This window comes from Neoarius graeffei, chromosome 9 (genome assembly GCF_027579695.1).
Source record: "Neoarius graeffei isolate fNeoGra1 chromosome 9, fNeoGra1.pri, whole genome shotgun sequence".
Classification (NCBI taxonomy): domain Eukaryota; kingdom Metazoa; phylum Chordata; class Actinopteri; order Siluriformes; family Ariidae; genus Neoarius; species Neoarius graeffei.
The window spans coordinates 18,891,652-18,904,789 of record NC_083577.1 but is presented as its reverse complement, the minus strand read 5'-3'; the positions used below and the strand labels follow the sequence as shown (position 1 = coordinate 18,904,789).

Here is a 13,138-nt window from a genome sequence, read left to right as displayed (position 1 = left end):
CAGTCGTCTCATTAATAAACAGGATAAACAGTATCTCTATGCTGCGAGTGTAAATAAGAGTTATTATTATTATTATTATAGGAGAGATAAAGTGTCTTCAGTCTGAGCTGGAGAGAAACTCATTCCTAAGGGAGGAAGAGAGAAGAGGAGCAAGTGAAGAACAGATGCGGAGTGAAAAAGAGATTGAAAACTGTCAGTTGGAGATCAGGAGGTTGAATGCTGAAGCCCTAACATCATTGAAAAACCAGAGAATACATGAAGAAGACAGAGAAAAGTGGCAAAAAGAAAGAGAGGCTCTGAACTCTGAGCTGGGACTGAAAGATGGGGAGATGAGGGCTCTAAAAAACAGGATGGATGGATTGGAGAAAGAAAATGAAAAGCTTGCAGTCCTGATTGGTGAAAAAGACGGACATGTGGAGAGACTGTTGTCAGAAATCGGGACTCTGGAGCTGCAGATGCAAGAAGCAAAAGCTGAGATGGAACAATGGAAGGAGACAGTGATAGACATTGAGAGAGAGAAGGAGAGACTTTTGGAAAAAGTGAATCAAGACAGTGAAGATCTGAAAATAAGTGAAAAAGAGATTGAAAACTGTCAGTTGGAGATCAGGAGGTTGAATGCTGAAGCCCTAACATCATTGAAAAACCAGAGAATACATGAAGAAGACAGAGAAAAGTGGCAAAAAGAAAGAGAGGCTCTGAACTCTGAGCTGGGACTGAAAGATGGGGAGATGAGGGCTCTAAAAAACAGGATGGATGGATTGGAGAAAGAAAATGAAAAGCTTGCAGTCTTGATTGGTGAAAAAGACGGACATGTGGAGAGACTGTTGTCAGAAATCGGGAGTCTGGAGCTGCAGATGCAAGAAGCAAAAGCTGAGATGGAACAATGGAAGGAGACAGTGATAGACATTGAGAGAGAGAAGGAGAGACTTTTGGAAAAAGTGAATCAAGACAGTGAAGATCTGAAAATAAGTGAAAAAGAGATTGAAAACTGTCAGTTGGAGATCAGGAGGTTGAATGCTGAAGCCCTAACATCATTGAAAAACCAGAGAATGCATGAAGAAGACAGAGAAAAGTGGCAAAAAGAAAGAGAGGCTCTGAACTCTGAGCTGGGACTGAAAGATGGGGAGATGAGGGCTCTAAAAAACAGGATGGATGGATTGGAGAAAGAAAATGAAAAGCTTGCAGTCTTGATTGGTGAAAAAGACGGACATGTGGAGAGACTGTTGTCAGAAATCGGGAGTCTGGAGCTGCAGATGCAAGAAGCAAAAGCTGAGATGGAACAATGGAAGGAGACAGTGATAGACATTGAGAGAGAGAAGGAGAGACTTTTGGAAAAAGTGAATCAAGACAGTGAAGATCTGAAAATAAGTGAAAAAGAGAATGCCAAGATGGCTGACATCTTGAAGTTGAGGGATGGCGAGATAGAAAAGAACAGTAAACACATAGAGGAATTAATAGAGAACATAAGATTGCAGGACAGTTTAATAGAAAAAGTAAAAAGAGAGCTTAAAGAAAAAGAGATTGGAATAGCTGCTAAAATAAACAAAGAAAAAATAAAACAAAAAGAAAGGGAGGTAGAGGAGAGAGAAAAAGAGCTGAAGCTGAGAGAAGAGCTAAAAAAGAAAGAAAATGACTTAGAAAGATTCAAAGACAACATGGAAGAATTGAAAATGGAATCACGACACATGTCTCATCTTCTGCAGGAAAGAGATACTTACCTAGAAAAGCTTAAGAACAAAGTCATGGATCTGGAACAGGCAAACAGAGAAACACAGGATGAGATGGAGTGGTGGAAGAAAAAGGCTGGGGATGTGGCAAAAGAAAAAGAAGTACTAATAGAGAGAATGGAAAACCACATTTCTGTTGAACAAGAGAGGGATGAATTGGTAGACCAACTGAGAGAAAGAGACAAAGAGATTAAAAAACTGAAGAGAAATGAACAAGATATGGTGAGTGACCATGACAGGATGAAAGAAGAGCACAGAGAACAAGCAAAAGAGCTGAAGCAGAGAGATAGAGAGGTAGAAGAACATAGAAGTACAATAGAAATGATGATAAAAGAAAAAAATGAACAGGAAGAATGGAAAATGCAGCTAGAGGAATTGAAAAAAGACAAGATGAGTCTAGAAGAAAAGAGAAATCAGCTGGAGGAAGGAGGCCAAAAGATGAAGGAAGAGATTAATGTGCTTCAAGTGAAGATTGCTGAGCTGGATAGAGAAAACAGAGAAGCTGAAAGGAAAGTGCTAGAGCAAAAAGATCAGCTCCAAATCCAGACTGTTCTTCTCAAAGAAAGAGAGGTAGACGTAAGCAGACTGAGAGAGACTTTAGAACGGAAAGAACAGCAGGAAAATGAGGAACTGATGACATTAAAAGAAAAACTGAAGGAAACTAAATTGGTCCAGGAAAAAGAAAGAAATATACAAAAGGAATATGATGAACAATTCCAGCTGGCAAGAGATAAAATAGATCAAGTAGAAGGAAAAGTGAAAGAACTGGAAGTAACAAAGAAAAATTTGACACAAGAGGCAGATGTGGTGAGAAGAAAACTTGAGGAACAGTTGAAAGAATTGGAGACCAAGTCAAGGCTTCTGCAAGAAAATGAAGACAATGTTAAGAAATTAAAATTGAGAGTGGAGAGTGAGGAACAGGAAAAGGAACAACTGAAGAGGTCTCTTAAGGAAACAAAGGGAGAATTGGAGAGGATGAAGATCGAACTGAAAGAAAGAAAAGAAGAGGAAGAAAAGCTGAGGTTAGAGCTAGAGCAACAAATTGGAGATCTGGGAGAAGATGTAAGGAGGAAAGATGGAATTATTGATGCTGTGAAGGAGAAAACAGATTTCATTCTAAAGCAAAAAGAAGAGGAGTTAAAACAAGCCAAGAAAAATAAAAATGCAATGTCAGCAGAGGTGACAAAGCTAAGAGAAGAAGTAGCAGTACTTTCTGTGAGCAAAGAGAAGGCAGAAACAATGGTGAAGGAACGGGATATAGAGAATAAAAAGATAAAAGATGGACTAAAAGCTGGATTGGAAGAGATGGTCACTCTGAAGGAGCTGCTAGAGGAGAGCCATTGTGAAGGAGAAAAACTCAGGAAGATCTTCGAGGAGAAAAAGAGCGAGATGATAAAGGGAAGAAGAGAGGAAGTCAGAGCAGCACAAGAAGAAACAGAATATCTAAAACTCAGAGTTCAGATACTCCAGAAGGAGAATCAAGAACTTCAGGCACAGCTGTGGCTCAGGGAGGAAAATGACATTAAGATGAACTGTGAAGTTAAAGACACAAAGAAAATGGAGCTAGAGGTGCAGGAGACTCTGAGGATGACACTGGAGGAAGATGCAAAAGATAAAAATGATGAACGAAAAAAAGGTGAAGAATTGCTGAAATATGAGGAAATTAAAAGACAAAGTCAGCTGAATGATAGTTTTGAACTCAGTGAGAAACTGAAAGAGGAGGAGAATGAGATTAACAGAAAGAAGAATACCATGGAAGAGCAAGAAGCTGCCATGATGAAAAGTAAAACAGAAAAGAAACAGACAAGTTTTGAACTTGTCAAAGACAAACTGGAAAAGAAGAGGGACATGGATACTATGAAGAAGGAAATGGAGGCAAATGAGAAGATAAAACATGTAGAAAAACAAAGTGTTAAAAAAATCATGTTTGCAGCAGAAACTCTTCCTGAAAAAGAAACGGAATTGAAAATAATTACAGCATTTAAAGAAGAAAATGCAAGGCATCTGTTAGGGGAACAGCTCGGGGATGCACAAATGGAGACGGACATTTTGAAAACGCAAATTGAAAGAGAAAAACAAAATGTAATGTCAAATCTGGAGAAAGATATACTTGTGGAGAAGATACACAGCCAGTTTCAAGCAAACTTAACAATAGTAAATGCACAGACAAGAAAAGACTTTCAAATGAAGGACTCACAAAGTCCGACTCGAATGACAGAGAATGCAGAATTACAAGCAGTGGTATATGATTTAAAGAAGGAAGCAGACGAGCTCAGGAAAGACCGAGATCGCTTAAGAACAGCACTGGGAAAAAATGAGGCAATGCTAATTCATTATCAAGAAAAAGCACATCAGCTGGAAAAAAAGTTGCAGGTGAGAACTTGGAATGTAGTGATGCATGATTTCAAAGCACTGAAGTAAAGAAAAATATTTTTTAAATATACATATACATATGTGCTTGTTCTAGATTCAGTCCCCACTTTGCTGTTATAGTAACCTCTATTCTTCTGGGAAGCCTTTCTAATAGATTTTGGAGTGTGGCTATGGAGATTTGCCCATTATTCAGCCACAAGAGCATTAGTGAGATCATTCACTCATGTCAGGCAAGAATGTGTGAGGCATGTCAGTGTTTCAATTCATCCCAAAGCTGCTTGTTTGGGTTGAGGTTCTTGAGTTCTTCCACTCCAACCTTTACAAACCATGTTTTCATTAACCTTGCTTTGTGCACAAGGGCACTGTCATGCTGGAACACAATGTGAGAAAAAGCTTGACGTGCATATCACGGGTAAATTCAGGAGCAAGATCAATGTAATTCTCCTATTTTATATTAAACTTTGGTCAAATATCTGTCACATTTTGCATTTTGTGCATTTTTTTTTACCTTGCGCAATACCAGGAAAATTCAGTTGAAATCAAGCCATTTGAGGCAAATTCGTCCACCTCTGAAAAAACTTGCCATTTGGATTTCCTGGCAAACATTGATTTTCGTGACGTCGCATGCGGGACGCCTCCCTCTGAATCCTATGCAAGCGCTAGTTTGTTTGAGAAAACGACCTGGTGGTTTTCTGCAAAAAAAAAACGACCTGGTGGTTTCCCAGGTTGCTACATCCAATCTTGGCTCCTCTTGAGAATGCTAGTATTGTTCAGACCAGCCACAGTAGTAATTTCTCTAGGCTTTCTTGAACCACAAGAAATATAAACAGAGATGTGTCTGTTACCTGCTTGATGGTGATGCAGGTGGGGTGCACTTGGGAGCAGTACCCAACTGGAGAAGGCCCCTTAACTTGGTGGCTGTGGTGCTACAGAAGCCCAGAGGATATGTGGATCCCTGAACTAAAATCAGAAGATTGTTAACCAACTGGAATTGAAGGCAGTCCATCTGACCTTCAAGTTGTTCTTACCAGTTTAGGGTAGCATAATATTGAGGTTTTTTTTGCATTGCGTGGAATCTTCTCAAGTGACCCATCCACACTAAAATCAACTCATGTACGACACACTCAGCATCGCACCTAGATGTGGTAACCCAGATCTAGGAAGGGTTTGGCAAAGTGCAGGTGTACCTCTTTGCCGCTGCTAAGTGAAGATGTTTTTCTGCCTAGTAGAGCCTCACCTTATACTATACAATTTCTTCCTCTACTAGCTATTCTTCATCTAGAAGAAGAAGCCTTTATTTGTCCCATTTCCATTATACGACAGTGAAAATTCTTCACGTCCCAAGTTGTTAGGACGTAGAGTGCAAGGACAGCCATGAGGGTCAGCCCTTGGGTTAACCTAGAGAGGGTTAAGGTCCTTGCTCAAGGGCTCAGCGGTGGCCGTTTGGCAGTGCTGGGGCTTGAACACCCAGCTTTCTGATCAGTAACCTGGAGCCTTAACTGTTGAGCCACTGATGCCCACAGACTGCTTTCTCAGTCAGCAAATGTTCTTTTCCAAATGTTTAGCTTTATATATTCGCTATGTTATTTACGGTGTTTATTATTTTGTAAGGTTATTAACAACTGTGAAGAGGAGTCACGGGAACGTGTATGTGCCCTGCAAAGAGCTGTGGCTGAGCTGGAACTGAAGCTAATGAAATTACAACAGAGAAATGAACGGCTAGAACATCGTATTGAGAAGCTAAGATTGGAGAAAATGAACTTACGAGACACTTTAAAACAGGTACTCAGGTCTACTAACAAGACCTCAATACATCTTTTGAAAAATAGAACAAATTTGCATGCATGTTTTTCTCCCTTTAGTCTGCTCTTCAGGAAGTAAAATGCTGCTCAACTGGGGGTCTGGCTCAAGGTCTGGTGATTGACTTGGCCAGTCTATAACCTTCTACATTTTTCCCTTTTGTTGTATTGGCAGTGTGTTTTGGATCATTGACATGCTGTGTTATGAAGTTCCTCCCAGTTACAACCCTGGTGCCAAAAAGTTGGGACAATGTGCAAGACATAAATAAATAACTAAATGTTATTTGCAAATCATGGAAACCCTATATTTAATTGAAAATAGTACAAAGACAGCATATCAAATGCTGAAACAGATTTTATTTTTCTTTGGAAAATTTATTGATTTTTGAATTTAATGCCGGCAACATGTTTCAAAAAAAGTTGGGATGGGGCAACAAAAGACTGGAAAAGTTGTGTAATGGTTTAAAAAAAAAAAAAAACACCTCGTGGAATATCTCACAACTAATTAGATTAATTGGTAACTGGTCAGTAACATGATTGGGTATAAAAAGAGTATCCTTTTTATAAAAGAGGGGGAGGGGTTCACCACTCTGTGAAAGGCTGCATGAGTAAATAGTGTAACGATTTAAAGTGTATGTAATGCCTCTAAACCACACGTTTTTCCTTGTACAAAGCAACAATCATTATATTGCTTGATCATGTGTTTTCGAACCATAGCTGACCCAAAAGGCCATAAATTGATAGAAAATCAATAAGATCAGCCCATTTTCACAGAATCTGCCAAGACCTGAACCAGAAGATCCCGAAGGGGTGCATGATGTCACATGTGTAACAAGGATCCAGGTGTCAGTTTCGTTCACATGCGCAGCAGTGGTTAGACTAGTCTCGATATGGAATCACGTTTTGGAGAGAATTCTGATAGAAATTGGAATTCCTATATGTCGGATGAAGGGGCAGAAGGTTATCAAGGACATTCCAGAATGAATAGTTATCTTTTCGAGCCCCCAAGACGAGAAACTGCCAGTTCACGACAGTCCCACTCACCGCCGACCGTGCATCACCAGCCAGAGAGAATTTATTCTAAGCTGGCCACTGCAAAATATAAGGAAAATATTTACATGTATCTCAATAAATGCAGAAATGTAATATTTAAAGCATACACTTATTCAGTGTGTCAGGGGATGGTAGGAGGCGGATGTAAGTGCAGAAGTACGTTTTATTAGTAAAAAGTGACAAACAGGGAAACAATACAAAACAGCAGGTAAGATCATAAACGAGAAACAAGCAATGGCTCGGGCAAGGCACAGAGTATCACAGGCACAGACCAAAATCGGAAACTAGGAACAGGGATCAGAAAATCAGGAGATCAACACAGAGAAAAAAGGCTCACCAAAGTGTACAAATGTCATGTAATACTTCGCACCGAGTGTACATTGACACAGTCCTTTTATAGGCACACTGATGCGTCTTAATCACGCACAGGTGTGCATAATTAACAATGTGCGTGTGAGCATCCGCTTGGCTTGCACGCAGTCCAGAGCACGCCTGAGAGTCCTTCTGGTGCACGTGCCAAAGCGTGCAGGACTGACAGTGTAATTACTGAAAGAAAATATGAAGTGGGTAATAATAGAGGAATCGATGAACTGTCCAAATGTCAGATCAAATGTCATTTGTTAAATAAATGGGTTTCTTTTTTGCTCCAATAATTATCTGGTCGTGATTCTGTCTTGATTTGGCTAGATGCAGTGGTATGGTGCAACAGCTGGAAAATTTAATTAGATTTATATAATCATGTACCCGTACCACTATATTTACCGATTAAATATAATTATTTTATAATGATAGAAATATGCAAATATTAGTGTCCATCATTTCGTGCCTTGACTCTAAGACCAATGTAAATATATTTTAATCAATCTAGATCATTATGGAGCTTTATTAACTGATGATAATTAAAAAAAAAGATGCATATTTACATGGACTGTCATCAACTTGTCCACAGTTCCTCAATGTAAAATTGCAAAGAATTTGAGGGTAACATAGTCTAAGGTACATAATACCATTAACACAGTCAGAGAATCTGGAGAAATGTCTGTAAGCAAGGGGCAAGGCTGAAAATCAACATCAGATGCCTGTAATCTTCGGGCCCTCAGGTGATGCTGCATTAAAAACAACTAAGATTCTATAGTGGAAATCGCTGCACTGGCTCAGGAACACTTCAGAAAACCATCGTCTGTGAATACAGCTCGTCATTGCATCCACAAATGTAAGTTAAAACCATATATAAACAATATCCAGAAACACTGCTGCCTTCTCTGGGCCTGGATGAGAGGGACTATTCGGCTTGCTATCAGTGCACAGTTCAAAAGCCATCATCTGTTATCCTTTTTAGACCAACAGGGAACGGGTTCTTGAACTGGTTCTGTTCAGGATTCTTTGAACTTTGGTGCCAGCTTGTGAACCAGCCCACGTTTTCACCAGTTTTGAGTGCAACCATTGTCATCAAGGATGCCTCATGAACGGAAGGTGTTGCACAATTCACAATGGGAGTAAACAGCAGTAGCAAGATGGCAGAGCGCATATCAATGCAATGGTATGCAATACTTGCAAGCTTTTGCTCTGTTATTGCAGATATTTGTTTTCAGTCCCTTTTTTTTCTTCTGTAGATGCATCTATTTCCATTGTGGTCTCCACTGCTGTGCTCTACTTCCTCTCCAAAATAATGACACCCCCAATGATGTCACGGTTCACGCTAAAAAAAAAAAAAAAAAAAAGCTATATTTTGCTTCCAGCTGGAAACCAACTTTTCAGGTTCTGAACCAAGTTATTTTTGGTCGAAATGCTCTGAACCTGTTCCCTGTTGGTCAAAAAGGGGTATCTGATGATATTGGGGGCATTAGTGCACATGCATGGGTAGCTTGCACATCTGGGAAGGCACCATTAATGCTGAATGATATACTGTATACAGATTTTGGAGCAACATGCTGCCATCCAGATGATGTCTCTTTCAGGGAAGGTCTTGCTTATTTCAGCAAGACAATGCCAAACTCCATGATTATTTTTCTTTTCCAACAGGTTGAGCTAGAGAGGGAGAAATTGAGATGTAAACTGTCACAGTCAAATGCTGAAATACAGGTATGGATGAAACAATTTATAGCAAGAATGAATTGCAAGATAAATCATGTGAACAAGAAACTCACCAAGTTCTGTTGCTATAAAGGAAGCAAATGTTGCCTGTTAAAATAGTTTAATAGTTTAACTGCTTCACCCCACCACCTATCAATACGCAAGTACACAAAGCCCTGCCTTGCAGAATCTATGGTAGCCAGTTTTTTATTTTGTAAAGATAGCGTTCCATCGGCTTTTTCAACTTGGACACTTGTGAAGAAATTAGGCTTTAATTATTTTGAATATAATGGCAGCTTACTTTGTTAAAGACAGTGAGATCTTATAAGGCAGCTGCTGTGGTAACTTACATGATACCCACTAACTTGCTGTTTCTTGTGTAGTCCTTTATCTTTGAAGATGTATTTTTCTTCACACAATTGGCTTAGGTCTCATTACTATAATCTAGCATACCAAGTGGAGGTTTAGTTCCATCAGCTACTGGCAAGAATAGGTCATTGTTTATAGAAAGTAAACTAAAGCCCATTTTGTCATTCTGGTTTAATAACAAAGTATTGCATAATATAATGTCAAAAGAATATGAGGATTGGTGGCCAGTCAAAACTATATGTAATTAAATCACAAGATGACATATAGATAGGAAACATAAAAATATTGCAACTACAGTACTCTGCAACAATGGATTTTGACAGTCACCACATTATTAAATGGAACTTGCACAGTAGGGAGGAAGGGAGGAAATAGCCCTCCTTAACTCAAGTTGTGCTGCCACTAACTTTTCCCTTAATATCAGCAAACCAAAGATGTTGATTAGAGGGAGAGAAGAGCATCCTGATGCATACAAGGCACTACAATGGAAAAAGTTTTAAATTCCTCGGTGTTCGTATCCCAGGAAGACCTCACTTGGTCAATCCACACCTCCGATCTTTTGACCCCCTACCATCTGGAAAGCGATTTTGGAGCATACAAACCAGGTCTACAGAACTAAAGATTAGCTCCTTGCTCACTTACAAACTCACACACCATGTACACTGTGAAAAATATCCTCTTAGTGACCTATCTAATGCTACTCCTTATTTAATGGCTTCTGTCTTATGTTATTTGCACTGACACGTGCCCTACATTTACACCTGAGACTAGCTAAACTACATTTCATTATACTGTACACCCCTGTGCATGCATGATGATGACCATAAATTGTTGGGACAAAGAATGATATAAAGCACCATTGAAGCAAGAAATAAGAATCAAGAAATAGTGCATTAACTACCTTCTTGGTACACTTCAGCCTACAAAATTAAGTTGTCAAGTTTATTTGTATAGTGCTTTTAACAACAGACATTGTCACAAAGCAGCTTTACAGAAAATTAAAGACTTTAAACATGAGCTAATTTTATCCCTGATGAGCAAGCCTGTAGCGATGGTGGCAAGGAAAAATTCCCTCAGATGACATGAGGAAGAACCCTTGAGAGGAACTAAACTCAAAATTGAATCCATCCTCATTTGGGTGATAACAGATAGCGTGATTTATAAATAACTTGCTTCTATAACCATGTCCTGTATAGTCACAAAGTACAACTGTGTAACCAGGAAATTCATTATAGTTTTAGCATTGAAGTCTGTTTTGTTGAAGTTATCATCTGTTCATTAATGGAAACTTGAGTGCAAAACTGTTCATGACCACTACAATTATATAAAGTAATAACTTTACAAACACTTTAAAGTTGTCATCCTGACTCATCAATAAATGGCAAATTATTCATATTATATTTAATATGTCTGTTATACATATGTAATAATATACAAGTAAATGTGAACTGTACTAAAAGTTTGAGTTTTCCTGTATTCCTTTAAGGAGTGCAGCAGTCCTTCTGGAACTGATGAGCTGAAGTTTCTGAGAGAGCAGTCAAGTGAACTGTCTGCACAGGTTAGAGGAGATTTTTCAAGAATACCATATTTATATCTGAGACTAAGTAATTTAGTAGTTTTGTGCAAAAGTGTGTTGTAGGTTACCATCCCTGTTGTTTATATAGATTATTTTAAAGATTAAATCATTTATGAAGTGGTGACTCAGAACAGTGGACTTTTCAACCAGTCTGCATCTTCAAGTCTTGATTAATGGAGAGTTATAAATTTAAGGGTTATGTTAGAATGCTGCAGTGTTTGTCAGCTTACCTTGTCTGCAAATACACAGGTTCACCAGTTACGTCTGCTGCTGGCTTCAGATCATCGGGAACGGGCAGACTTTATTGACCAGTCCTTGAGGAACAGTAAATCACTGCAGACACTGAGGCAGGACCTGAATGACTCACTCACATTGGTGTCCAAGCAGCTTGCCCCATCAGTTTTGGAGTGCGAAACACAAAGACTAGATAGGAGCATAAGAGGAGAGCAGCTCAGAATTTTGTTTAGTCACAGCGAATGAACTTACAAAGTATCCTGACTTTGCACTTTTAATAAAGTCCTTTTTAGTTAGATACAGTGCCTTGTATAAGTATTCCCCACCCTTGACCTTTTCCACATTTTATGGTGTTACCACGTGGAACTGAAATTGACCTAACTGTGGTTACATATCATGAATCTTAAAAATTTAAAAGCCAATAACAGGCGAATCAATGTACAGTTGCGTCAGAGGCTTACGTGCATGGATATGAATGTCATCATGGAAATGAACGCTGTGACCAATATGTGGCAGAATGAATAACATGTATCTTGAATAGAAAACAAGAATTTGGTGCACAAGTTTTTAATTAATTTTATCTTTTCAGGGTCAAAATTATACATGCAGGGTCAAAAGTATACAACCACAATTCCAAAAAAGTTAAGAAGCTGTGTAAAATGTAAATAAAAACAGAATGTGGTGATTTGCAAATTATGGAAACTGTTTGAGTGAAAATAGTACAAAGACATCATATCAAATGTTGAAACTGAAAAATCTTATTGTTTTTAGAAAGCTATACAGTGTCTTGCAAAAGTATTCATCCCCCTTGGTGTTAGTCCTGTTTCATCACATTACAAGCTGGAATTAAAATGGATTTTTAGAGGGTTAGCACCATTTTTGATTTACACATCACGACCAAAACTGATTTACACTACCACTTTAAAGGTGCATTTTTTTTTTTTTTACTGTGACGCAAACAATAATTAAGATGAAAAAACAGAAACCTGGAGTGTGCATAGGTATTCACCCCCTTTCATATAAAAGCCCTAAATAAAAGCCGGTCCAAACAATAAACTTCTTAAGTCACATCATTAGTTGATAAAGATCCACCTTTGTGCAATCAAAGTGTCACATGATCTGTCACATAATGTCTGTGTAAATCAACCTGTTCTGGAAGGAGCCTGACTCTGCAACACTACTAAACAAGTAACATGAAAACCAAGGAGCATTCCAAACAGGTCAGAGACAAAATTGTGGACAAGTATAGATCAAACTAACCTCAAACTTTGAATATCCCAGGGAGCACCATTAAATCCATTATAGCAAAATGGAAAGAATATGGCACCACAACAAACCTGACAACAGAAGGCCGCCTACCAAAACTCACAAGGAGGGCATTAATCAGAGATGCAGCAAAGACACCAAAGATAACACTGAAGGAGCTGCAAAGATCCACAGTGGAGATGGGAGTATCTGTCCATAGGACCACTTTAAGCCATACACTCAGCAGAGCAGGGCTTTATGGAATAGTGGCCAGTAAAAAGTCATTGCTTAAGAAAAAACATTTGGAGTTTGCCCAACAACATGTGGCAGACTCCGCAAACACATGAAAGAAGATTCTCTGGTCAAATGAGACTAAAATTGATCCTTTTGGCCATCATGGGAAATGCCATGTGTGGCGCAAACCCACCAACCTGAGAACACCATTCCTACAGTGAAGCATGGTGGTGGCAGCATCATGCTGTGGGGATGTTTTTCATCCGCAGGGACAGGAAAGCTGGTCAGGACTGAAGGAAAGATGGATGGCACTAAATACAGGCCAATTCTGGAGGAAAACCTGTTTGAGTCATCCGGAAGTTTGAGACTGGGATGAAGGTTCACGTTCCAGCAGGACAATGACCCTAAACATACTGCTAAAGCTATACTGCAATGGTTTAAAGGGAAACATTTAA

General features: G+C 39.0%; 1 protein-coding gene across 5 annotated transcripts in view; it reads left to right on the top strand.

Annotated features, from left to right (window-relative positions):
• si:dkey-230p4.1 (centrosome-associated protein CEP250) overlaps positions 1–12,130 on the top strand; it is a 70,229-nt gene extending 58,099 nt beyond the window's left edge. Inside the window, exons 19-23 of one of the 5 annotated variants that reach the window (XR_009655329.1) lie at positions 82–4,100; positions 5,712–5,882; positions 5,963–8,165; positions 8,300–9,034; positions 10,881–10,915. Coding sequence is in view for 1 of the 5 variants with exons in the window: in XM_060929159.1 (XP_060785142.1) it covers positions 82–4,100; positions 5,712–5,882; positions 8,975–9,034; positions 10,881–10,952; positions 11,220–11,450 (4,553 nt within the window). In the remaining 4 variants the exon portion in view is untranslated. Of the gene's footprint in view, positions 1–81; positions 4,101–5,711; positions 5,883–5,962; positions 9,035–10,880; positions 10,953–11,219 lie in introns of those variants that run through there. The other 4 variants (XM_060929159.1, XR_009655331.1, XR_009655328.1 and 1 more) reach the window with 4 other exon arrangements.
• The last annotated feature ends 1,008 nt before the right edge of the window (positions 12,131–13,138 follow it).